This window comes from Drosophila ficusphila, unplaced genomic scaffold (assembly GCF_018152265.1).
Source record: "Drosophila ficusphila isolate 14025-0441.05 unplaced genomic scaffold, ASM1815226v1 contig_414, whole genome shotgun sequence".
Lineage (NCBI taxonomy): Eukaryota > Metazoa > Arthropoda > Insecta > Diptera > Drosophilidae > Drosophila > Drosophila ficusphila.
This window is the reverse complement of record NW_025064328.1, coordinates 17,129,751-17,156,878: the sequence shown is the minus strand read 5'-3', so window position 1 is coordinate 17,156,878 and position 27,128 is coordinate 17,129,751. Positions and strand designations below refer to the sequence as shown.

The following is a 27,128-nucleotide window of genomic DNA, read 5'->3' as shown; positions in this document are numbered from 1 at the left end:
AACATTCATTTTTTCCTCTTTTATTCTTCGGCTTCCCAACTTTCCCGATGCGCAAAACCGTTTCTATCAGCGAAAATGTTTGCTAAAGTTCTGAAATAAATTATTTTTGTGATAATGGCTGCATTAATGAGGCTCTGAGCTAATTAGAACCCCTCCGCCAATGCTAAAAATAATTTCTTCTGTGCACTTTTGGCATATGATAATTATATTTCAAAGCTAATCAACCTGATTTTGGGGTTTTAAGTATGTTTTTAAAAGCTTCTTTTTAAATGGATTTTAGTGAAAGGAAAAACCGAAATTTCGGTTGCAAAATGGGGGTTGGATCCTAAGCTTTCGAATGGATTCTAAAAGGATATGAAAGCTTTGGGGCGGTTCTCCAAAAGTTTTGAAGCTTTAGGAAAAAGACTATTATGGCAAAAATAGGGAAACATAGACTGTGAAAGTTCCAATAGCTTTATGGGAGGATGTGATAGGAAAAAGCTTGAACAAACATATTTACTCATAAAACCATTTTATAAATGGCCCTAAACAGAGTTTTGTGATAAATGTATACATCTTACCAAGCTTTTACCTACAGATGTAAAACTTTATTTTACACTGCTTGTAAAATAGACTTTCTACAACGGCTATAGATTTGCACTTAAAAAAAAAGAAAGTAAGTTATGAAAAAACAAGTCCTTTATAAATATTTCCTTAAATGGATATTATATTGCTCGGCACTCGGCAACTGATTTTCACCCTCTTCTTACAGATATTAACCCATACAACCAATAATCCGAAATAAAGGTATGAACCCAATTGAAGGCTAAATATGTGCCCAATTTAATGCGCTTATCTCAGCCGGAAGCAGCTGGAGGAGTTATGCATAGAGAAGCCAAAACGAGGGCTTTAATACCCCGATTGACATACGAACTTGGCACACAATAAACTTGGCAATCAGGTTACCGGATTACGGTAGAGAACCGATACCAAACGACCAATTGAATTAAGCGCATTAAGGCTGTGCCAGTCATGTCAGAGGAAAAACCACGCAGTCATCGGGCGGAGTTGGAAAATCAAAGATGGCAAGTGAGGGAAAACGCAAATCCACCAGAAAGAGACCACCTTCGGTTAATTTGTCACATCAAGTTTATTGTTTATTGAAATATCGGATATCCTTTTATGCTTAAGATGTATAACTACACATATAATACATACAGGTATATATAGTCTCGGTAACATTAAGTTAAAACATTTAAAAACGTTTATTAGGTTCCCAATTGGATAATTCCGCTTACGTTATGGCTAAAACATGTATCCGTCTAAACACATATAAAACCTATGCACTTATTTCATAGGATGCTTACATCAAAGATAGAATGAAGCTCAAGTCTTTATAGTTTTTGGGGAGCAAATATACACATACCACATATTCTATATACACTCAGGATATATGGGGATGTCGGAAATTTACACAGCTTACAGTTGATTATTTTTTAGACAACTAACCAACACGGAATCAAGACAGAGAACTGAGAAGGCAACTGCCTCTTTTCCCTCGCTTGGAATCACAAATTACTTTATCCAAATGCTCGAGGGCTCACTTTTGAAGTGGAACCCCGTCCATTCGATATATGTAGCACACGATTGTCGATTATCTTAGGTAATAATCTAGGATACCTCACATCCCAGTGACTAGAGTGAATGTACAGCTTAAATGTCTACAAATCTGTTGAATCCCCGATCCTGTCATTGAGCTTGCCTAACTATGCTTAAAATCCAGATCTTAACTAACTCTCTGTTCCTTCCTGCTTTTAAATCTCGATAAAGGCTTCTGACTACCCAGAACTGAAGACCTTGCCCCATTCCGCACTATTATCCCACAGAACCTCAGGCTGATTCAACTTAATTAACGTTTCACCAATTTGTTAAGTGTCAATGATATTTTGTTACTCCGTTGCCAGGCAAGATACTCTTCTGTATCTTTTATCGGAGGCATCCGAGCTTTGTACTTCCGCTGACATATGTTTTGTGTATTCTGAGTGGGTACATCCTTGCTGATTTGTTAGGAAAATATACATTTATCTCACTACAGCAGCTGAGCCGTACAGAAATACTCCTCGGCTCGTTTGATTTCTGCGACTGCTCTGATATGCTCTTCAATATGTGTGGGTGTCTTCGATTAATCTACGGGGCAACAGATGAACAACCAAACTCACGTGTGCGTGTGTGTGTGTGTGTGTGTATCTTAGAGATATTAAATGTACAAGCGTCTTTGTGTTTCAGTATTAATTAGGACATAAATCACGCACGGCGGTTAGCATGTAAGCGACTCCCGGGCTCCCTACTTGCCACTCGGATCGCGGAGGGAGCGGGTGGAGGGCAGTCCGCGCATCCCCTTCTCCAGCTTGTCGGCGTCCCCGGCCGAGAAGCGGAAATTCATGGCCTGTCCCTGACCCTGGATCGGGTTCACCCCCCAGCAGGACGGGCCTCGAGTTCCTCCGCGGTCCCAGCAGCTCCACGCTCTCCTCCTCGTCGCCGCCGTAGGTGACTCCTGCCACAGGGAGCGGCGTCTTCGCCGGGGGCGAGTACTCGGCGGTGGCCTCGGAGAGCCTGCGGTACTCGCCGCTCCGCGAGTGCTGCAGCTTCCAGGAGGCCCGCCGCGTCGTGGCCACACTGGCCACGCTCTGGCTGCTGCTGCTGCAGTGCACCGAGGCGTTGGTGGTGGTCAGGTTCCCGGTGCTCTGCGACACCAAGCAGTTGTTCGAGCTGGAGCTGCTGCTCGACAGGCTGGAGTTGCTGCCACTCGTGCTCTTGCGGATGCTCCGCTTCGAGGATCTCGCTTCCTGAGCAGCAGGTGCCACCTCCGCCGGGAGCATGGATGCCTGTGGATGCTCCTCGGGACTCAACAGGGCATCCGTACTCTTGCAGCAGCTGTGGTGACTGGCGGAGTGCTTCATCGTCCAGCGGAAGTCGTTGGAGTTCTCGTCGTCGAGCGGCGGGTAAATGCGACCAGGAGTTTGGGCCGCCGAGGAGGTGATCAGGCGCTCCTTGGAGCTGGCCAGGTTGGGATCCGCCGGGGAGACGCACTCGTCTATCGTGTTCAAGGGGGAGATCTGCAGGGTCTGCTTCTGCTGCAGTAGATCCATTTCGTTCTTGATGGCCGGCTCGATGCCCAGGAGTCCCAGAACCAGGCGGGGATTGGCCAGGACGAAGCGTTCAAAGGTGGGGAAGTCGATGCGGTAGAAGTCCGTCTGACAGCTCCTGCTGGTCGTGCTCTTCTTGGGCTCCACGGGGGAAGCCGCCTTCGAGCTGGCCGCATTGCTCGTGGGCAGCTGGACATCCCTGCCCCAAACCTCCGGAGGATGCGAGGAGCAGCGTTGAATGGCCGCCATCTCGGCTGCCCCCAGAACTCCGCCCATGATCCCGTGATCCACTGAATCCCCCGCCCTCGTGGCTGCCACTCCACTGATGTTGGGAATGGATCTCGCCGGGGGAAACTTCAGGGAAGTGTGGGAAGCCATCGCATTCGAGGTGAAGGTCATCTCCTGGAGAGCGCTGATGGCGTTGCGCACCTCGGCGCTCAGCTGGGCCACATCCTGGTGCAGAGTGGAGACCTGGGAGTCTAGTCGCTCCAGCGAGGGCCTCTTGCCCGCCGACTGCTGCTCCTCCTCCAGGGGCTCCGGTTCCTCGAAGGATCCGCGATCCAGGCTGCAGGCAGCATTCAGAGGAGTCCTGTGCCGCTTGTTGGTTTCCCTCAGGGTGATCAGGGATCTTCCTCGCTGGTGCAACCGCTGGTTCCTCGGACTTCCCATCCCCAAGAGCGGAGAACGTGCCGCGTGCAGGGGGAGTTACTCAGGTTGTGCAGTGGGGAGGCGCCACTCGGTGGTCCTCCGCCGTTTTCCTTCTCCGCCTTTTCCTCGGCCTCCTCGCGGTTTTCATCGTCCTCGCTGATGCTGGGCAGGGGGAAGGAGGGTCCGATGTCCGAGTCCTGGTTCTCGTAGCCCTCCCTCAGGTTGCAGGTGAGATCGTGCTGGATGTCGTTGGCAAACTGCTGCTGGTACTCCGGATAGAGACGCAGCACCTCCACCAGGCCGCCCATGTGGATGCACTTGAGATCGCAGTAGGTGAGCGCCTGGAAAGAGGGGGAGTCGAGTGGAAGAAAAGGAAAGCACATATGAGAAATCAAAAGACGTGGCAAGTGAGTCAGAGGTCGTTTTGGCGCTAAGCGATTATGCACTTTAGGCGGGGGCGTGGCAGCAGGCGTTTGCGCCCCATAAACAACATGGAAAAGCTTAAACATCCTGTAAGCGGAGCCACGGTAGCTTAGGATAGACTAGAGTTGTGTAAACCCTTCTTGGTAAAATAATAGCTTCATTTCCTTTTCAGACATGGATTTATTCGTAACCCAACTCAACCAATTCACAGGATTATTCCAAAAAAAAAATAAAAAACTTAAGTGGGAAAAAATACCTCGAATAAACGAATTAAACTTTAATATTTGAAATTTTCTAACTTATCCCCTTAAATACAGGATAGCCCTTCGTCGATTTCTGGACCTTTGGACTGGCACTCCTGGCAATGTTGACGCCTTGGCGTCTTCCTTACATACTCGAGTGCGCCATCTTGGCGTTTACACACTCCGCACACCCACGACGGCAAACACAAACACACACACGCACACACACACACCGACAAACAGCGGAGGGGCAACGCCTTAAGTATCACTCATACGACCCGTTTGCCGCGTTGTTTACCGAAGTGGCGCTGCAAGGAGGCAGCGCGCGAGGCGGCAGCTGCTCGCAATGTCTGCACTTTATTCCGCCACGGCAGACATGCAAATAAACACGAGATAAAAGCAAAAGCAAAAGGTAAAGGCAAACACAGGCCCTAAAACACCAACAACACCAACGAAGGCGCCTGACAAAGGAGGACCTTAAACAAGATTTTCGCAGGGAAAAACTATGCATAAATTAAGCGCATTCCTCAACTAATTAAGCGACAATAAAATTGGAAATTCCCAGCTTAATTATTGCCACCCGCAGGCGCGCAGGGGGAGTGGCCTCCAATTGCCAGACAAGAGTTTATGGCAATTAATTAGGCGTGAAGCTTTTGAAACCTGAACCGCCCCGAGATTATTGCCATAATTAGTAAGAGTAAACGAGTAATCGCAGACTCCGAGTGTACGAAAACCCTTAGACACTCAAGCCCCATTGACTTTCTGCTAAAAGAAAAACAAAAAAGAACGCCCCGCATTTCGGGGGAAATTCAAACTGCTGTGCACTCATCTTGAAAACCTTGGGTCCTTCCCCTCGAAACCACTGGCCCTGCGAGGAATGAGATAAAGTTTACGACAAACCGCCTGAAATTGCAACCTGCTTAATCCTTAAAGAGCCCCAGACTATGATAAAAATACAATTAAAGCGGCGGAAGGAGGAAGAGAGTGGGTCCCCACATGTCCTTGGCTCAAGCGGCAATTAAGCTGTTTTATTTGAGCATTTACCCCGAGTTGGGGAGAATCAAATGCAACACAGCCACAGGTTTCCTTGAAATGGATGGTATTTAAAAGTGGAAAATCTGTTCTGCTCTAGGTGTATTTTCCGTACAAAATAATACTCAGGAAATGAGGAGGCAAAAAAATAATTATTTTTAAAATTTTTCCCAATTAAATTAAATCCCATTTCATCACCATTTCACTGTTTAAGGCATAAATCTACATTTAACAACCAAAAATCAAATTAAGCCTTTGAGAGGAGCTCGCATTCACTACTCAAAGGTGGTATTTATCTGCATCTCATTGAAAATTGGAATCCTCTTGGCCAGAGTCCACTCAGAGCTCCCCCCCGCTGACTGCCCAACAGCCTCTGAATGCATTCCATTCACGTTCACCCTCGAGCACCGGAGACCAGAGGCTGGTGTAAAAATAAATTCTATTTAATTACTGCACACCCCACTCTATGAGCTCGATGGGGAAGTGGATTTAAATGGGCGGAGGGGAGAGGAGGAAGGGGGGGCGTGGGCCTTACCTTAATGTCGCTGCTGCTGCGGACGACAACATCCTGGCCAGCACTGTTGGTGGTGGCGGTCATCTGGCCGTTGCTGGTGGCCACCAGGTGCACGTTGATGTCGGAGCCCACGAGGTCGCCCTTACCTGTTGAGAACACCAGAGTCGAGAATGAGAATGAGGCACGAGATGCGAGTGGAAAGTGGAAAGTGGCAAGTGGTAAGCGAAAAGTAGCAATTGGCGGGAAAAGGTCAGCACTACACAGAATCAATGAGCATAAAAATAGAGCCTGGCATTTGTCTGGGCCAAGTAGTAGACTTGATGGCCCTGCTCAAGTTGATGACACTGCCTGCCATGAATGAATAAACAAGCAGCGGACTCACTGCCTTACTGTCTTGGCCAGAGTGTAAATGGAATCCAGGAGCGAATGAACTGAGTTCGGCGGGTTCAATACTCGCTACAAGTCGGAACATAAACAAAATGAAAATTTGACAGTCGATAAATGAAAATCAACAGCAATTCACAATACAAGCACGCGCACAAAAATGTATTTATAATTTGCAAAAAACTCTACACAGAAACAAGAAAATATTGATACAATTTGACAGTCAAAACAAAGAGACAATAAAAATTTATTGAGTTTGATTAAAACGTTTTTAATAACGACGTATAGTAAATCTCCCGATTTGACTCACCCAAAATGGCGACCACCATGTCGTCCTTGATCACCTCCATGGATCCGTTGCACAGATAGTAAATGTAGTTGAGGGCGTCGCCTTTGTGGATCAGATACTCCCCGGGTGCACAGAAGTTGGTCTTTATGTGCAGGGACAAAAGTTTCAGGCAGCCCTGCAACAGAAAAACAGAAAAACGTGTAACAAATCGAGGTTCAAGCAAATGCGATTCTGGTTTAGTCAGGAATTGTTCTTCTCGGTCAGAGGCATTTAGCATTTAGCTCGGTCGCGTTTTATTTGCGCAATGAAACAAAACGGCAACAGCTGGAGCTGCGTGTCCTTGCCCCGGAATGTGTCCTGCGGTTCAGGACCCCCCCACCCCCCTGCCACCCCATTTGCACCCCCTTTGGGACTGAACACCCACGCCATCGGCCACGAAAAGTGGCTTAAAGCGCGCTTATAACTGTTGAGTGGTTTTTGTTTGCGTTACTTTGCCTTTCTGAATAAGCTTTATTAATGTTTGCAGTCCGCCTTTGTCATTCAGCCTCAGTATTTCTCTTTTTTTCGAGTTCTGCCCGGTCATTCGGTCGTTCAATTCGTTTTGTTTGTTTGCCAACTTAGCTCGAGTTGCATTTTATTAGGTGGGATCTCCTCGAGGTCCTTTCGCCAAATTCGACCGCAATCGCATTACCACATTGTGTGCCCATCATTGAAATATGGGTTCGTAAAAATCAGCAAAACGATATTTATTGGTTGATTTACATGCAGTAATTTGCTCATTCTTTTGCTAATAATGGAATGAAGTATAACCTTTGTTTTCTTTTGTTTAGGAGAGTTACAATCCTATTATTTTTCTTGTGTTTCTTTGTTTCGATAATAAAGTACAATAATTCCTGCATCGGCAGAATAATAACAGTGTTTAACAAACATTGTTTGTTTTTTCCATTGTGTGTAATAAAAACAGGGATTGTTATGTTTGCGTTGCTAAGTTTTTATTTAAATTCCTTTTTCTATTTTCAGTTGAAGCGGTTTCCATATAAACGTTTGGAATTTTCAGCTTTGATCTGAAGGGGTAACATTCCTTCTTTTCGTGTATGCTAACAGTTTGATTGAAAATATCTCCGTTCAGACAATTTTCGTTTTTCCACCAATACCGCAAAAAAAAATCCAAACATCTTTATCAGCTGTTGTATCAATTGTTTTCATTTATTTTGATGCACTGGGTCATGGAACTTTGGAGCCCAAAAGCAGTTGAACCGTAGATGAGAAATCAATTACTGCACAATCTCTAGTTTAAGCCAGGCGGCTTTTACCCAAATGATTTCCATCGGAGACCCGCACAAGTACAGTGGGCCCCCATTAAAGCTCTTGGCGGCTGACAAGGGTATTGACATTGGGCATCGAAAACTACTCGACCACACACACACTTTGCCACTGCATTCGGGGGGATCTTTGCGTACAACTTTGCTGTTGGCCAAAAACCTTTTTCATGCTCCACTTCAGTCGAACGAATGGAACTTGGCCCACAGCGCAGAGTCAAAGAACCTGCCACAGTTAGATGGCTCGGAAACTTTACCTGTGGAAATGGTTTTATTCAGGGGGAAAAAACTAGTGTATCTGCATATCTTACAGATAAAAGTTTGGTCAAAGGCATGTTAAAATGTAAAAATTATACTAAATGTACATTTTCTAGATCAGCGTTGTCATCTCAAGCTGCATCTTTATATAAATATATTCAAAATATTTAGAAAATTCCACAAAAATAAGACTTAAACAATACTTGTGATTGGATGATTAAAACTCCAAAAATCTTTGGTATTTAGTTAAAGTATTTGAATGGAATAAATTTAAATTAATGCGAAAACTTTTCACAATTTCTTTCAGTTCACCCCTCCTAAGAATCCTAGGCTAAGCCCTCGTCTGTACAACAAAGCTCTCCTAAACATCGTGTGTGTGCTTCTGTGTGTTCGTATGCGGTTGTTTGGTTGTGTTTGGGCTTCTGTGCGACAAAGGACAAACCGAACGAAGCCCAAAAAACGTTTCAGTTAAGCCCGCAGTTAACTTTTGACTGCTCGCCTGGCCTTCATCTTCTCTTTTTACCTGACCCCCACCTGTTGACCCACCTTTTACCCCACCTCAAAGGATTCCCTGTCGCATTGCTGCTGATTATTTTGCCATCGCAGCCATTTCGTTCCATTTGTCTGAAGCTGAATCGCTTTCAAAGCGACATACACTTCGACCCCTGAAAAAGACCATTCAAAGGGGTACACTTGGAAAAATTTAGCAAAGTAAAACTTTAGGTACAACTAAGGGGATATTAAATAACCATAAAAATGTATCCCCATTTTACTAAATACCTCTGTCTTAGAACCAATCAAATTACATATAATTATAAATAAAAGGATCCGTGAAGGCTAGTAGTTATTGCACTTTTAAGGTAAACTTTTGGCTGAGTGTAGGATCAAACTCACCTGGGAGGCCGCTTCAAATATCGGCAGCTGTAATATTTCACGATGTAGATGCATGGAAACGTCGCCACGCAGCTCCTCGGGAAATTCGCGTAGCGTCTGAAAGTAGAAGGAAAGCCGGGAAAAAGGTAAGTCAAAGATGAGTGGAGCGACAAGCATAAGCACCCACACACACGCACACGCACACGCACACGCATCCACGCATACACGCGTAAGTGAGAAGAGAAAGTGGAATATACACGTGGAAATTGAATCGCCTGAAAATTGTGAGGCATTATTTTACTCGAGCACAGGAAAAATGTTTCAGCTTATCTGGTCTTGCTTGTTTTCCAACAGCAATGTAAAATACAAAGTGGAAAAGGGGCAGCAGGTGGGAAACAAACAGGAGATATCCTGTAAATATGGGACCATTACTATTTTATTTTTTTCATTTTAAAGCAGGGAGTAACTCTTCCTCTTCGACTTATCATATATTAACCAGACAATAAAAATCGATGAGATATGCGAATCCTTTAATGTAAATGCCTGCTGAGAGGATCTTTCTTGACGTCCTCTTACCTCCTGCCAGGGTATAATTATATTTTTGTTTTACCCCCCGCATTTTCAATTCTATTTGCTTTTTTCTTGGGCTCGTTTCAAGTGTATTGGATGGGAATTGTCGGTGTTTCGGGATTAACATGGAAATTGAGGGGGAATTTGCATGTAGCTTGTTTACATCCCCGCCCACTCATTGTTCAGACGTTCGCCTCTATAGTTATCCACGTGTATATATTTTCCAGGGGTTTCGAGGGCTGATTACACTCGAGTGCTGTTCATATGCTCGAAAAACGCGGAAATTCATTTGCCAACTGGACCGCAAGTGATACTGCGAAATCTGAATTCGTGGTTGTAGGTAAATATTTCGTGAATCTGCTTATAGTGAAATCAACTTAATTGCTTAAATAGTTGGTCAACTTTGTTTGAATGTTTGTGTATGCACATTAATGAAGGCCAACAGCAACTAAATCAAATTCAGGCCGGCCAGGGCTTAATTAAAAATTCACAACAAATGCCAGCGCAAAGTTCAAATATTTTTGGCCAAAAGAGATGTCAGCCAAACCCAATTCCATTTCAGCACTATTCGTGTGGTCGGAAAACAAACAACTGTGTTCATAACAATAGTTTCTGAAACTATGAAAAAATAGTTCCAATTATTTACGTTTTTTTTTTTGAAGAAGTATTTTTTTTGCTAAAATAAATGCTTATAACTCAATTTATACTTCTAGTTTGGAAAGTATCAACTACTACTAATATACTTTACTATGCTGTAAACATTTATTATTGGATAACAAAGGGTGCTTTGCTAACCAAGCGGAACTAAACATGGAAATATGTTGAAAGTTTTCCTGGGTTTTGTATGACTCTTGTTGCTCTTTTTGTATTCCTTTTTTCATGCTTCCCAAAGGGCAATTCCCAAAGAATTGTTATTTATTTCCATTCTGTCTCTGCTTTCCGTTCGCTGTGCACTGAAGTGTAAAATATTTTACATTAATTGCGCACACACTGGCCAGAAGTCCAAGTTAAAGTGGGTGGTGTTTTTTTTTTTTTGTCGGTCCGGACTGAACTTGAAATTTTCTCTGGCGAGGCCAACATCGTTTGGCTTTTAGAGGGAAACTTCGACATTTTGCCAGTTAATTTTCATGCGCAATAAATTAACAATTTAATTTAGTGCCAGCACGTCAGTGCCCCGTTATTCCACCCAATTTCGGTGCTATAATTTGTGTGGCATCGACAGGTTGTGTGCGTATGGGTGTGTATGTGCCTGTCTATACTTCATGTTCGGTCTGTAATTTAATTAAATTCCATTAAAGTGTTGTCGAAATTCCCGAGCACCGTCACTCGAAATTTAAGGAGAGACAACAGGTTTGCGATTGCAATTTAAATTCTACAACCATTTGCTTGGTTTTCATAGAACTGAAGCGAAACTGGGCTTCCATCTTTGAAACGATTCCAAGATGGCAAACCCTTTAAACTTTGTAATTGCATCTTTGCTATAACTGCATTTAAAATTTTAAATTTCCCGATGGTCGAATGCCCATATATTTGTCATTTAATTCTAGAGGCTTCTTTGAGCTGTGTAGAATTCCAGTGGGCCGACTAGACCTAAAGGCCATTTAATTAAAGTCCACAACGCGAAAGCCATTTAACAACATCCTGCTCGCGGAGATAAAAGTTGCTTTTTATTTGAAGAGGTTTTAATTAACACTATTAAAGGAGAGCGCGGGGCGGAAAGTTGTTTGCCTGGCTTTTTGCTAATAGCAATTAGCGGGTGGAATCGCTGCTCTTTCGACTGGCCTGCACTTCCATGCATTTTATTGTGCTGCAAGTTGGGAAAACAAAGTGTACCTCGCCCACCTGACCGGCAGGGAAAAGTTTGAACGAGTTAAAGTTCAAGCTGCAGAGTATCCCCAATGATTGATTTCCCTGTACCAACAATCGGCTATTTCCATGCAGTTGCAGAAAAGTTTCCCCATCAAGTTCGGAATTATAGTGCTACACTTTCAAAGCCGATAAAAATAAACAAGAAACAAAGGCTCCGGTGTGCGATGAAACCCGCAAAAGACAACTCACAGCAAAATTAGCAACAGAGCCAACCAGGAAAAGCTGGGAAACTTAATGCAGTTGACAGCTCCGACCCAGAAGAAGAAAAGGTACACAACTGGCATGTCTTGCTCTCTGCTCGACTTAATATAATTGTGAAAAATTTTAATTAAAATTTAGATTCCGCCCGGGGCCACACACAGAAGGAAAAACAATGAAAGGCAAGAGGAAAATTCAGTCATCCAGCCACCCGCTCTCACATATAATTTCGATATTTAATTTTAACTTTTGTACGAGTGGCAGTGCGGTTGAAATACCAGAACACGGATGACCAATCAAAGGTGGGCCACACATTTGGCATTTGACCCGCAGCAAATCAATAAGTCACCTGTCCATGTAAAGTGCAGCATGTCAACCCCACGGACATTTGCTTAATTAAGGGCTCAGACGTTTATCGGAGAGGAAAAGCCGCAGGCACTAACGATTTCGATTCTGATTTTGATTCGTAAGTGAAGTTTGACTGTTTGACTGAAGTCAGTCAAGTCGAATCCAGCGATAGACTGCTGCGTCGACAACTTTTCCAATCACTTTTGTGGGAGAGATGGCCAAAAATGTACAGAGAAATGAATAGTTTCACAAAAAAAAATAATTAGTTTGCTCGACACTAAGAATATTACCAAAAAGTTATTTTTCTGTTTGATACTTACAAAGTTTCACTCAGAGTAAAGTTAAGTTATAAACTACAGACTGATAGATTTTCCCCAGTGTATTACACCCTAAATGATTTATGACACACACTCAATCAAAAAGTGATGCCCCAAGGGGCACAGCTCCCACTCGATGCTCACCTCGTATATGTCGATGCCATGGCTGAGTGACCAGGACGTCTGGAAGTAGTCCTCGATGCGCTGCTTCAGCTCCTTGGGCATCTGTAATGAGGAGATCATAAATTATAATTGCATTCGCTCTGGCCCAGCTTGTTCGCTTTTCCCTTTTGCCATCTTAGCGTTTAATGAGCTGCGATGTGCGCCGCTTTCGCTTCGTTTGCATGCATTTCGCGGTTGAGAGCCGCACAAATGCGCTTAATTGTGCAGTGCATTGCGCATTGCGTATGCGACGTGGGTGCAGCTCATTGCGTATACGCCGCGTGCCCTGCCTAATGGAGCGACCCTAAGGTTTGCCCCATCAACAGGTTGCCAACTGCCAACAGGGCGACCGGGATGCTTCGGACTTTGCTGGAATCAGCATTCCACAACCTTGGGCCACCGCTTCCGTTCCATTTTCCATTTTCCATTTCCTGCCCAGCGTGGCGTGGCATATGGAAAGTGTGCGCTGCATTCTAATAAAAACCATCGAGTGGCACTTCTCGGGGTCCCTTTTGCAAGGGGTTCATTTATTTCCCGCAAATCTCAATCGCATCCCCCATCGAACCATACTCACATTGTGCAGGGCCACGAAGTCCTTTAGATCGCGCCATTTGCTCTCGTAAAGCGAGCGACGCGAATACATCCTCTGGATGATGGCAGTCACGTTACCGAAGACCACGGCGTGCATAAGAGCTGGGTAATGAAATGGATACGATATATCATTAAGCCTCGAATGGGTTGCCCAAAAACGTAATAACAGTTATGAAGGCAGTTCGTGCGGTTATTGCCTAGGCAGAAGTTTTTCCGCTGCTGAGTAAGCCCATAATTCAAAGCTCATTTCCTGCTTTTGATGTCGTAATTTTATAAGAAACGGGGGGGTTTTCAATGGTTAATTGAATTGAAAACATAATGGATAGATTTTTCTATTAGGCATTCTTATGGTTTTAAATCAACTTCTTGAATTGTAGCATTGAAAACTTTCCATTAAAATCTCTACAACTTATGCACATATTTTAAAGATTAAATTATGATTTAGCGTAAATCCCTATCTACTTAGGAAAAATCTTGATTAAACTTTTTTCTTTGTGTTATAGGAATGCCTTCCCCGAATACTTAGCAGTTTTGGCATTGAACTTGTTTAAGTATACTTGCCCTATTTTGTAACGTTATTTAGGACTTAAAACACTTGGGTACCCACCGCCAATGAGCATCATGATGATGGTGAAGACCTTTTCGGCCGTGGTATTCGCCGAAACGTTGCCAAATCCCACGGAAGTGAGACTGGTGAAGGTGAAGTAGAGGGCCGTGGAATACGTTTCCGCCGTGGTCAAAATGGCCACCGAAGCGTTTTTCCTCTCCGCCAGAAGCTGCAACCAACCTGTGAAGAATACTTGAGGCATTTAATACGACGGGAAGACAGAGAGAGCAGAGAGCAGAGAACAGAGAACAGAGAAGAAAACTTGTTTAGTACGGCGTTTAATTACAATTTGCGGGCCAAACAAATTGGGCTTATCAAATTGACAATGACTGGGCCTAACTTTCTCGTTTGTTAAATTCCAGTTTGTCAGTCTGTCAGTTGGCAGCTCGTACCAAAATCCGGCAAAAACAGTTTTCCCCGGACCGGAAACGTCAGGCGAAACTTTTCGTGTCAGTCAAGCTTGGAAGATTTTCCCAGCCCTTGATTAAGTGCCAGAAAATATCATAACTGGCGAAACTTTTTCGCCACGGAAATATACTGTATATATGTATTTATTTTCCACTGATGATTTGATTCGATTTGATGCAATGTGCGCTAATCCGTAACCAAACTTTAAACCTTGGTTAACACAATATTCATTAACCACACGTGTATTGGGTGGTTGAGGTGGTTTGGGTGGTTTTGGGTAGCTTGGTTTGTTCGGGTGCCTGATTTCGGTGGTCCAAGTGGTGTAGATTCGCAGGACTGCGGCCCAAGGGAGGCGAAATATTCTGTTAGCATTCGACGATGGCCTGCCCTTCACTGTTGACTAACCAACTAACCAAATTACCTTTGGCACACACCCTCGAAACTCAGTCAGATGCACACAGTTGTGGTCGAAATAATAGCGGTAAACGTCATAAATTTACGGTCGACTAATTGAGTGTCCGTATAAAATTTATTAGTTCTCGAATATAATTAAGCACTGTTTTTGAAGCTTTGTTGAAAGGGTAGCTCTTTGCAACAATTAAAACCATTTGTTGTTCCATTTAAGAAACAAGTAAATAAAAAAAATATATGAATTTATTTATTAAAAGTATAGTATATAATTTAAACGGGTTTTATTGAACTATATATGTAGATATAACTATACCCCATTTAGCAGATTTGATTGACCTATTGTTTTGACTCCATTTGTGGCTGTAACTGTAGCCATGCAGGAGTTGCGGCAGAGGGGACACATACTCACCGATGTTGCTCTCGGGGAACCACTCGTACTCCTTGACCGCTATCACATACCAGATGCAGGCCAGCCAATGGGCGGCCAGCGTGAAGGAGAACATCAGGAGCGTCAGAATCATGGCCGTGTGCTGCGAGTATCGATCAATTTTTTGCAACAGGCGAGCGAGCCGCAGCAGACGCGTCAATTTCACAAGATGGATGTGTGATTCCTGGGCGGGAATAAATGATAAAAAAATATACATATTGCCAAACGACCCACTCAAGGTTGTTAAAATTCGAGCGAAAAGTGGCGAGGTGCCACGCCCATTTCGCGTTTCGCACTGCCCATTAGTTTGCTTTCTGTTTCCGTATCCGCTTTTCCCTCGGTTCGCCATTTTGAATTTTTTCCCCACCCAGTTTTCAGGGCATTCAAAAGTACGATTTTGTTGCCTACTTTCCAGGGCATCTCAATTTTTGTTATGTGCATTGTTCCCGGCCAAGGAAACACACTAAAAAATCACAAAATTGACAACTTCCCAGAGCCCGCATGGTCGCGTTAAAAAAAAGGGACGAAATCAGGAGAAAGGATGTCATCAAAAAATAAAAAGATGAAGTGGAGGATAAACAGGAGGTGGGTAAAAAGTCTAATGCAAACATAAACAAGCTTATCGAAGAGCCTGACCCCTGACCCCTGGCCCGGGTGAGGAGCTTAAGTAAATTGAAGGCTAATGCCGTCGTTTAACCTCAGATGAACATTTTTTTTAGATGAACATTTTTGTTTCCCTTTTGTGATTGCCGCTGACGAAGCGTCGTCTTAAAAACGGCCTCAAGGTGCACAGAAAAATAAGAATGAGCGGAAATTACAGTTGTGGTTGGCTAGATGGGATAAAAATAAAATATTAAAACAGATTTAAGACCGAAAATAAGTATTTCAAATCTGATTAGAATATCTATACAATTGTATAAGCCAACAAACAAAAAGATCTTTCATATGGTTACAGTTTTTGGGAATTCTGGAAAACTCAATAGGAGCTGCATCGGAAAAAAAATCTTGATGAAAAGACAACAGAGTATTGAAAAAAGAGGTGAGCAGGATTCGCAAACAGTTTAGCTTAGGCATTTACGCAGCGCTTCAATAGACAGACAGCAACGGCCTCGCTTTTTCTCTTTCATTTGCAGTCTATACGCAACAACAGCGCGCCTACAGTGCGTTTCGAAATTGTAAGTAAACCAAACCATAGTAAATTGAAAAAAATATATATAGAAAATAATATACAGAATTAAAAGCATATTAATTCTGTGGTGTTTTATTTTCCAGTGCAACGCTTCAGCAACAATTTGTTCAACACGAAAACCATTTCAAACTTAATTAATTTTTAATTACACCGAACTACTGTTAAGGAACGCACTGTGTAAATGCGTGGGTTTTATGTCTGCGTGGGAGACAAAGGCTGAATGAAACAACATCAAGGCGAATTGTAATTCACGTTGCAATTTGTGCTGCGCTTTCACTTTCATACTCGGCTTTCCACTTCCATGCTCTCCCAGCCACGCCCCCACTTCCGCCGCCTAAACACCGCCCCTTCCTTTGCTAAAGTTTCGCGCTGCCTCACGCTCCCATTGTTTACTTTTCACTTTGTGTGAGCAGCAACAGCGGCATCATCATCGAGGCAGCAACAACATCCTTGCAACAGCTTGGCGCCAAGGAGGCAACTTCCTCAGCCAACTCCCCTGGATTTTTTTCCAGTGACTAACTGCCTTTTTGGGGTCTCAAAGATAATTAAAACTTTGAAATAAACTAAATACGCAAAAGTTTCAAGTGCATTAGCACAAATTGTATGCAAAGCAAGCGAGCGAGCACAAAACAAATATCAAAGTGTATAAAAATGTAAAAGTTTAAGCCCCAAATACATTCATAAATGACTTCTGGCCAACTTTGCGTTGCTCTGGTGAGTGTCACAAATTTTTACAATTAGAGAACATTAAAGTTTTATCGAAACTTTTTGTGTCAGCAGCTTAGCACACGCCTCTGATTTGGCAAAAAAAAAAAGAAACTTTTTATGCCTGCCCGTGAACGTGGCTATATTTCCTGGAGCGGAAGTCACGGAAAGTGGGGGTGAAAAGGCGCTTTTATTTGATCAGTGTATCCAGCGGAAGTTGGCCAAGAAACAGCAAAGAATAAGCCGCAGTATGATGACGGAGCGCTAAAAGAAAATCAATGAAACATGCGTTCGAGCGAAATTCAGCTCAAATGATAATCCCACAGGGGAATGTCGGTAAATTATATCACCAGTAGCTATGAAAAATGTTGCTCATGCAAACATCAAGAAACCAATAAAATATCGGTTATTGTTTGTCAGGTAATTCCACAATAAATAAGACATTAAATTTATGCTTGTTTAACAAATGTTGAAAATGTATGTGAAGGAGTAAGAATTACTAATACAAGAAGCATAACAAGAAGCTTGAATATTATTGTGAAGTAAAATTAAAGTGATACATGGAAGAGTTTCCATAAATATATTTAATAATTGACAACATTGAGCTGCTTCATTTTCACACAGCCAACCTTGAGTTTAGTGAGCGGCAATCAAGAAAATGTTATTGCAAAATGCTTTTATGAATCTCGCTTAGTAAAGCCCTACTGTAATGGCATTTGATAGTGCGCCCAGGAGGAAATCCTTGGACTGTCAATAAAGGCGGCGACAGCGTTCTCCACTTGGCGCAATCAGTGCGCTGACCACTTTACAGGAGGAGGAAGTTGGCCGGAGGGAGAGCCCGGCGAGCCGAGTGAAAGCTGAATGCTGGAGAGCCGCTCGAAAGCAGCGTCTTTGTCCTGCGAAGACCGCTCGAGGGTCCTCTTGGCTCAGAACCACCGGACGGTGGCCAATGTCATCATAACTGCACTTGAGGCTTTAAGCTCCAGTCTCCGGACACACTTTTTGGGCTTTAAAAATGCTGCTGAATGCCGCTCTAGCTGCACATTTGGGTCACAGCCTTGCTGACGGACGCCTGCTTAGCTCATAATTAAAACGCGGACCAGCCGGAACACTCTGCCGGGTGTTCTTTGGCCAATGTAATCGGCTTAATGAGCGTCAACTGCTCTCCAAAGGGGTCAAGTGCTGGGCGGCTTCTTTGTGCCAAAGCTGTCTGAAACTGCCAGCTTAAAGGGAATTCACATGAAATTTCGGCTTGCAGACTGACAGATTTACTAAGCAAAGTACTACTTATTCGAAATAATTTGTTTGCGCAAACAAGATACAGAAGTGGCCTCACTAAAAAAAAAATTATCTCAAGTAAACAATTTTAATGATGCTTTTCTCCTAATGGTTATAAAAACAATATATATTTTTCCCTTCCAAAAGCAATCTTCTTTCAAAGCGCAGCTTAAAATTTCGCACATTACAAACCTTAAAACCCAACCAAAGTAAATTTAATTGTGAATTTTCAGCCCCAACAGCACATTTATATATATAATCCGATTAAGTGGCCCGACGCAAAACTGTGAACTTTGAATATGCATTATGCATGCGGCCAAAATAGTTTTATGCAAATCTCTTAAGGCCATTTACCACTTGAAATTCTGGTCCATGAATGATTAATGCCAAGCCCCAGAGAATAAGCGTATGGGGACTTAACAAATTGGACCGGCAATTTGCTGGAAATTTTACACAAATCAGTTTGGACTAATGGTAATGTAGCTATTCACGGGGCAAAGGTAATACATCATTCCTTCTTTTCCGCAAATGAAGACGAACCGAGGGCGGAATGCAAATCTGGGCTTAATAATTCAGGGCTTGTTGGGTAAATTTATGCAATCGTCGGCTGCGGATAACGATTACTCACCTCGCCGTCGTACAAGTCGGAGGCGTACAGGTGATCAAAGGGCAGGGCGGCCAGAAGGTCCAGGGCGAACCATCCTCGGAAGTAATTGATGGCAATCTGCTTCGAATTGGAGACGACCTCGCCCTTCCGCGACACAAAGGTGGTGCGGAAGTTGAGCAGAATATCTGCAATAAAACGGCAATAAAGGCAAGCGGTGAAACAATGTTTACAATGCCCGCAACGAGACAAATTCAATTCCCATCCTCCATCTTCATGACCCATCCCCAATCCCCTATCCCCAACCCCCTATCCCCATCCCTTCCAACCGAAGACAATGATGATGATTGTGGCAACGACTCCCACAGGTGGCCCATAAAGGGGACGCCAATTGATGACCTTCTTGCGGAGGGATGGGGTTTCAGCTCGTGCTGTGGTCAAGTTATTATAAATAACTTTGGTTTTAAAGAGGGTATATATCATATTTTAAAACGGTACGTTCGATACATAGAACTCTATTGAAAGTATTAAATTATTTTATAAATAATTATTTTTAGCTTTTTTAATAGTTACAAAATGGAATTTTATTATTTATTAGGTGTTTTTTGAAACCGAGGTATTACTTTTGTTCGAACCCAAAATAATTTATTCATTTCAGCAAACCCATTTTATTAATGGCTTTGTAACGGTCTCTGCTATTAGTTTTTATATTGAATGAATGTAACTTTTAGCCTAGAAAAAAACGATTGCTTTTTCATTGCTGGAGCAACCCACTCACCCACAATGAAGAGCGCCTCCACAATCACATCCGACACCATTGTCTGGCGATCCGCCTTGGCGAACGCGGCGTTGTAGGGCACCATTAGGGCCACGTAGAAGGTGGCCACCAGAATCACCCAGTCCCAGATGCCCTTGAACACCCCGTAATGGGGCAGAATCAAGCGTGACTTTTTTATCGACTGTGTTTTGTACTCCGGAAACGGCGCCTCCGTTGAATGCATAAAATTCTACAAAAAGAGATTAAGGGGAAATAGCGTTAAATGAAATCCTGCGCAAACATGAAAAGTGAATTAAATGAATTGAACCTTTTCAGCGATTAGTTGCCACCCGTTTTTAATCACATTAGTTTTTGTTTTGGAAATTCACCTGAAGTTTCAGGAATAGGCACGACATTTACACAGACTAATTGATTTCTGCTGTTTCGAAACTATTTTACTGTCAAGAATAATTAAAATACTGTATAAAATAAAAAAATTGCACAATATTTTGAATTAAAATTTGTGTTCTATTTTTACTGCTATGCATTTACTCTGCGAGGGTAAACGCAGAGCACTTTAAAATCTCGGGTAAAATTTTTAATTCAACTTGACGTGGGGCAACGTGTTTGTAACCTGCGTTGGTGGAGCGGCTGATGGACGTTGGCGGCTTCTCCCACTCAAATTGTGGCCAGCAGCGCCCACTCGCATTTCGGGACCTCCGGCTGTCATACTCACATTTCCCAGCTTCAACTTGGTTTTGACGCCACCCTTTTCCGGCTTGTAGTGGCCGGAGAGCTGGTAGAGGACCGCTCGACTGCGCCGGCGGCCCATGTTGCAGCCGGCGGGGACGTCCAGGTTGTTGCCCTCCCCCGCTTCCGCGTCGCCCTCGCTGGCCGCCGGTCCGCCCAGGCCTGGCAGTCCGCCCAGGCCCAGCATTCCGGCATTCGAGCCAGCCCGGAACCGCGCCCCCAGAAGGGCAGCTGTAAGGGCAAAAACTTACAGAGTCGCAACAAAAAAAGCGCAAACAAAATCAGGCATTTTGGGCGGGAAATTACGGAATGGGTGGGGTTTTTTCGTTTTTTTTTTCGGTTCGTAATTACAATGATTTACCGGAACGGTGGTTTTTTTTTTTGAGTAGAAAGAGCACAAAGAGAAAGAACACATAGAATTTTACACATAAGACATTGTGAATTAATTGGCATGGTTATTTTATACGAATTGGTTTTTTAGTTCAAGCTTTTCTTATTTAAAACGAGTTCATTTTGCTTTTAAATTTGTTTTTTAAAGCGTCACTAAATTGTGGGGTGCGTGTGTATGTGTGTGCACTCCCTCAGTGGCCACCTCTCCTCGGTAAAATTGTTCCTGAAATTTTGTCGACTTTCCGACAAGTTAAATAAAGCTTTCCCTCTTAAACGCTTGGCTCCATGTATTATTTTTGCTGAGTTTTGTACGAGCAGCTTAGTTTGGGGAAAGATGAAAACTCAACTTGTACAGATGGTGTTGGCTTTCGTGTATTAGTAAGACAAAGTTTCCTTTTTAAACGCTTGCTTTTCTTTATTATTTGAGATGAGATTTGAGAAAGTTTTAAATGGCAATGACACATTTTCAGTGACTAAATTTTCTTGTGTCTGAATTTATTTTATTACTGCTCATAAAAAATTTAAACCAATCAGGAAAACTATGAAATCTTACAGAAAAAGGACTTTTGCTTCCCACCAGAATTTATTTATAACTCACCGATATTAAAACCTGACTCCCGCAAACAATTAATAATCCCCCTCGATGACTGACAAATATTGGCCAAGCCTAGGCCAAGCCAACAAATCAGGGGAATAAACATCATATTTCACAGGCGCACAAACAGAACTCGATAAGATTTCCCACCCACGAAATTCACCGAATTTGGCACCGAAAAAAGCCTATTAAATCGAGCTTAATTCTATTTGTGTGTGGTGTCTCAAAAGGACGAGCATGCTATAAATAACAATTAGCTGGATGGTGAAAAATGGACCCAAAATGAATCTGATACGTTTCCCAACCCAGCGTGTACTAATTATGAGGAAAAAAGGAACGCAAAATTATGCAAATAGCCGCCAAGAAAGTGAAAGAGGGGAAGTCCCCACTCTAATTTGTCTGTTTTTCCTGTTTTCATTTCATTTAATTTCTTTTATGCGGCACAACCAATTTTTTGACCGAAATATGATTTCAATTTTAAGACCCGCCACAACCCACGTTAAGTCCGGTCTGACTTCGGTGCTGTCATACCAAAATGCCAATTAAGCCGGGCCGTCACCTCACTATATATACGATACGTATATATCCGTAACCGAGCAACAGCCGTCGAATCGAAAAAAAGGTCTGTGGAAAAAATTAAAGATAAAAAAGCGTCTCAGTTTACGCTCCATGCATACACAAATGTTTTTTATGCGAGAGTTTGGAGCTCGAGTCAAAAAAAGGTGGAATTCTTTAACAAAATATGCACAACTCTCTCGGATCCGAAGGGAAAACTCACCGACGGCAGGGAAATCTCACTGACAGGCCTAATGATGTGTGAAACGATGGTCATCATCGCATAACTGTCACAATGCGATAACGATAACGATTATGAGCAGATGATGGCGAGGATAATTTCGTTTCGAGTCCGCCTCATCAAAATGCGCTCTATCACAAATTTTGAACAGCGCTCGCCTAATTACCTTGCCCCCCACACAACTTTCCCCCTCCCTCCCCCTCCGCATTTTCCTTGCGGCCTTTGTCACGGCATTAATTTCCCATTGACGTGGATCGGCACTCGAATTTTCCAGCCAGCTTGATTCGAGCTGGAAATTGGGTTAGCCAAGGTTGGTTGGCTCCAACTCGAACTTAATTTCATTTGCATAAATTAACAAAAATTGAATCAGGCCGGGCTACTGCTTTGGTTTTAGTGTGGATTAATTCGATATAAGCTGCATTTCATCCGCCTGGTTTCTGGCATCGTTTCCTTGTCTCGCACTCAATGGCCAAGTTAATGAAATTCATTACCGAATGTCGCCCGTCACGCAAATGTGGGTCTATCTAACACAATTACTTCATGTAAGCCCTCAGCAGCAGCAGGCGAGAAGCACTTGTTGCAAGTACAATCGGTATTTGTTGCACTTGCAATCTCAGCATGTAACGTGCAACATCTGTCGACAGTTGGTGTGAATTTCAATTCCCTGTCAAGGGTTTCTGTTTTGGGTATGCTGAGTGGAAGCTACTTTTCTAAAATATATTTAAGTCATTTATAAACATTTATTACTTATTTTAAATCCCGAAATATTAATTTAAAAATGTTGTAGTGTTTAAAACAATATTTTTATCCTGGCACATAGTTTTGCAATTTCTGTAACATTTTAATAACTTTAAAAAATGCAAAATAACTTTTTCAAATACCAAATACCGTTTAAAGCTCGTAACATTCGATCACCTAATTCTCAAGTGAGTCATGATTTAAGGTCCCATCAATACCATCAGCACTAAATAATTTACAGCTTCACCGCCAGGTTGTCCTAAGGGCAGCAGGACCTTGGCATCCTGACACTCGAAGAGCAGACAGTGCAGCAAATCCTCTTAGGATTCTGCTGGTCGAACTTCAAGTGGCTTCTGCCTGGTTTGCATGGCTCGTAAATCTGCAGGCCAACATACGGCGAACATACTAGTAGAGACAGACGGCAACAACAGATGAATAACGATGGTAATAAAGCTGCAAATGAAAAGGTCAGGGGGCGGGGCTGCTGTTTTTTATCCCTGCATTAGCAGAATTCCTCGGCGACACATGCGATGCGATCCGAGTGAAAGCAGGCAGAGTGAAAGTGCCTGGATAAGTTGTGCTGCTGTCAGAACTCTTTGAGTGGTGCATCAATATTTCAGCATCCTTTGGGATTGCGGAGAGCACACGTGTGCCGGTGTGTCCAACTTTTTGTCTGATTAATCCGGTGAATTAGACAGAGAGCATACTTGATGCGGCTCAACTGGAAAAGAACTCCAAACAACTGCCAACGAGGACAATAAGGCCATTTGCCACGGGTTAATTAAGGTAAATGCGTTGAATGAACTCCGGTGAACACTCGAGGCCAATAGAAAAGTTTAACTCATCCCAACGAAAATACAAATATAGTAATAATTATCCTTACGACTTCACTCGCTCTTTTAAGTACGATTTCAGCCGCTCATCGACCAGATTATCGCCACAAATCAGCGCTGCCGTGGCGAAAACTGCGCTTGAAAGACGAGATTTAAATTAACGTTGAAATATGGTACGCATACATCCAGTTGTCAGGGACACACAACCCCCTCCCCCGGCAGAAAAGGGGGTAACGGGTGGGGAGTCGACAAAGGACTCAAAGGAGCGACCGCAGCCAGCCGGAGAACCTTCCTTCCTTCCCGGGAACTTAACCCAAAACTCTCTTGCTGCCAGGGACAAGCAAAACCAAAAGTTCCACAGAACTTTATAGGAATATTTCTGGGCCAGAGTTGAGGTGACATGCTGACGCAGCTCGAAAAAAAGGTAGCCGTAACTTTTTAACGGCTGCTGGCTGCAGAATACTCTGCCCTACGATTTATCGCCTTAAACAAAGATCTTAAGCCGCTAAAAAGCTGAATAGCAAAGACTTGGAAGATATAAAAACATCTTAGTTGGCAAAAGGGAATGAAGGAGGTCTCTTTAAAAATAGTTTTACAAAAATATTATCCTTTAAGTTCATAGGCTTTAACAGCCATAAATAATTAAGTTGCTTTTTTAATTATAGAAAAATTTTCTTGGGTGGTAATTATTATATTATTATTCTTCAGTTAATATTAGCAAAAATTAAACTAAATAATTCTTAGCTGTTGTTTACCAAATATCAATCTTTGTTTTTGCACAAACCAACAAATACCCTGAATATATTCCGCATATCCTATCCCTAGTTTTTCTTGACCCTCTCATTTTCACAGGGTATATTAGGGAATGTTTACCCAAGGATCTGCCGCCAGTGGCGGATACAGGGGGGGGGCGATAGGGGCGATCGCCCCCCCTCAGCTTCTGAAAAAAGGTGCTTCACTGGCGTGAACTTCGGAAACCTGCGTGTTACAGCGTGTCGCCAGTCCTTCCTTGCCCTACTTCTTCCCTTGTCTATCGCTCCTCCTAAGACTAACTAGCCTAGCATTGCTACATACGCATTCCGAAATCAGTATTCACATCGAGAGAGTTATAGAAAAGTTTTTAAAAAGAGGGAAAAGAATAATGGAATTCGCCATTTACATTAAAATTAATTAATTTATTTGTACAGAGTGTTTTGAATAAAACTGCGTATAATTTTTGATTATTTGCCACCTGCTACTTGCATTGTTTAAAAAAAAATTTTGATCGCCCCCCCCCAGGCAGATACCTGTATCCGCCCCTGTCTGCCGCAGACACATTTGGGTTATGTCACAATATTTCAGCAGTTTTTAGGGTGCGGTGGCTAGCCAATTCCCAATATTTGGCAATCTCACCTGATCTGAGGGAATGCATCAGTGTGTGTGTGTGTGTGGGCGTGCTTGTGTGTAAGTGCTTATTAATTCATTATTTAGGGGACTCAGCGGTTTTTGAGTGAGTGTGTATATCAGTGGGCGATTGTGGTTATTTTGTGCACGCTTGGATTTTGGCGGTCGGTTGTTAGCTAGTGCATTATTTATGCCAGTTGCTTATTTATGGCGGGCACTGTGGGAGCGGGTGTATACTTACCGCTATCACATTCCTCGTTCACATTCATCTCCAGCATTTTGGTGTGCGTGATGTCCTTGTGGGAGGCCAAAAAGAGCACCACATCCCGCTTCTCGTTCTTGATGGGCACGATGTCGAACAAGCACCAAAACGGGGCACCTGCAACGAGATTTCTCTTTAAGGGGTTATATACCTTTTTTATTTTCAAAAAATCGAAAATTTTTTTATTGTTTTATCTTAAAGAACAACTCTTTGAGAATATTTTCCCAAATTTTCATAGAGATTCGAGCAGTAGAAAAAAAGTTACAGCGCTCCTAACCGCGCGCCTCGTAGCGGCTAGAACCGGAACTTGAAACTTTAAACGCGAATATCTCGAAATGGTGTTTCTTGAAAAATGACTTTGCGGTGATAACGATTGCCGGAAAACTACTAAGCCGATTTACTTCAAATTTTTTTTTAAATGTTCGTAATGAAATTGTCTTGTGCTTGAACGATCGACTTTTCACGCAAAAATTTTTTTTTCGCCGAAATTAATTTTTTAGTGAAATTTCTAGAGACCAAAAAGCTCATTTTTAGCATAAAACGTTCCCGTATGCATAAAAAAATAAAAAAATTTTAAATCGTTCGTTCAAGCACAAGATATTACTCTAAACTAATGAAATTTTTTTACTTTTATGGTTTCAATTGACCGGTTCGACCAGGAGCGTTATCACCGCAAGGCTCTAAAAAAAAAAAAGCCTCTAAGGGAAACAGCCACCCCTTAAAAACTATTTGATATTTTTCCTCGAAATTTTGCACAAACATAGTTAATAAAGGGTACTATCAAAAAATTAAAACACCCGTGTAATTAAATAATTGCTACATACCTAAAAAAAAATCCGAACTTTCCTCTTTTTTTCGACAAAGAAGGTATATAACCCCTTAATCAGCGGCATCGACAACGACTTTCCACGACATCGCGCATACGCCATGTGGATCGCGGTCGCTTGGCTCAATATTCGGCATGGCACAAATTTTAATTTGCGGCTGCATAATTGAAACCTCATCAAAGAAACCTCGAGCATCGATAGCAGCGGGAAAATAGAGTCTAGCTGAGCTGCGACTCAGTATTTAATAGCTTGTTAAACGCTCAAAAAACGCGGCAATTTATATGGCTAGAAATTGATAAATAAATTGCATGGCAATTCAATTAGACCGCAATTATTGTCCTGGCCTGCATTTTAATTATCTCCCGCTAATTACAAAGCCTGCCCGAGGTCAACCGGATCCAGTTCACCCCAAGTATGCCGCAGCCAGTGCATAATTAATAAAACATAGACCGGCACACACGAGAACAGAAGGCCTAAAGGCAGGAAAACGGGTGGCATACACTCGGAAAAAGTAAACTATCATCAAACTCAAATTACCCCCATATTAAACAATTTAATATAATGTGAATTTAAGAGCTCCTTATTAAATGTAACCACAAATCAGATCTCCTTTTTGTTCTTTCCAGTCTAACAGATGTATTTTCCCCAGTGTACGCACATTATCTTCGGCGTGTCTGCCAGTGGGTTAAAACTTTTAAACGCTTCGCTAATTAGAAAACTTGCACTCACAGCTGATGGATCTATCCATCTTGGCCTTATCTCTGCGCCGGCTTTGTCTTGATTAATCGTGACCTCATTAGGGCTACAAAATACCGCGGCCTGGACGTGCGAAAATGTTAAGAGCACAATTTATTGTACGCCCAGCATGTCAACGAGCCGTGGCAAAATGTGGGTGTATCGATGGGTGGGGATGTGGGGGATGTCCTTGCGGGACTCGAACATGAACATGAACCCCCCGAGGACCTCAGGAAACTAGTTCAAGTCTGTCGCGTTTAACTCAATCAAG

The 27,128-nt window shown here is 42.9% G+C and overlaps 1 protein-coding gene across 1 annotated transcript in view; it reads right to left on the bottom strand.

The window, feature by feature from the left end:
- Positions 1-1,110: 1,110 nt before the first annotated feature.
- Positions 1,111-27,128, bottom strand: part of LOC108093907 (potassium voltage-gated channel subfamily H member 8) — a 57,415-nt gene continuing 31,397 nt past the window's right edge. Inside the window, 14 exon segments of the mRNA XM_017194272.2 lie at positions 1,111-2,455; positions 2,457-3,829; positions 3,832-4,114; positions 6,006-6,130; positions 6,679-6,832; positions 9,129-9,224; positions 12,554-12,634; positions 13,146-13,264; positions 13,770-13,949; positions 14,998-15,199; positions 18,816-18,979; positions 19,570-19,798; positions 20,285-20,544; positions 25,275-25,412. Coding sequence (XP_017049761.2) covers positions 2,324-2,455; positions 2,457-3,829; positions 3,832-4,114; positions 6,006-6,130; positions 6,679-6,832; positions 9,129-9,224; positions 12,554-12,634; positions 13,146-13,264; positions 13,770-13,949; positions 14,998-15,199; positions 18,816-18,979; positions 19,570-19,798; positions 20,285-20,544; positions 25,275-25,412 — 3,536 coding nt within the window. The 3' untranslated portion in view covers positions 1,111-2,323.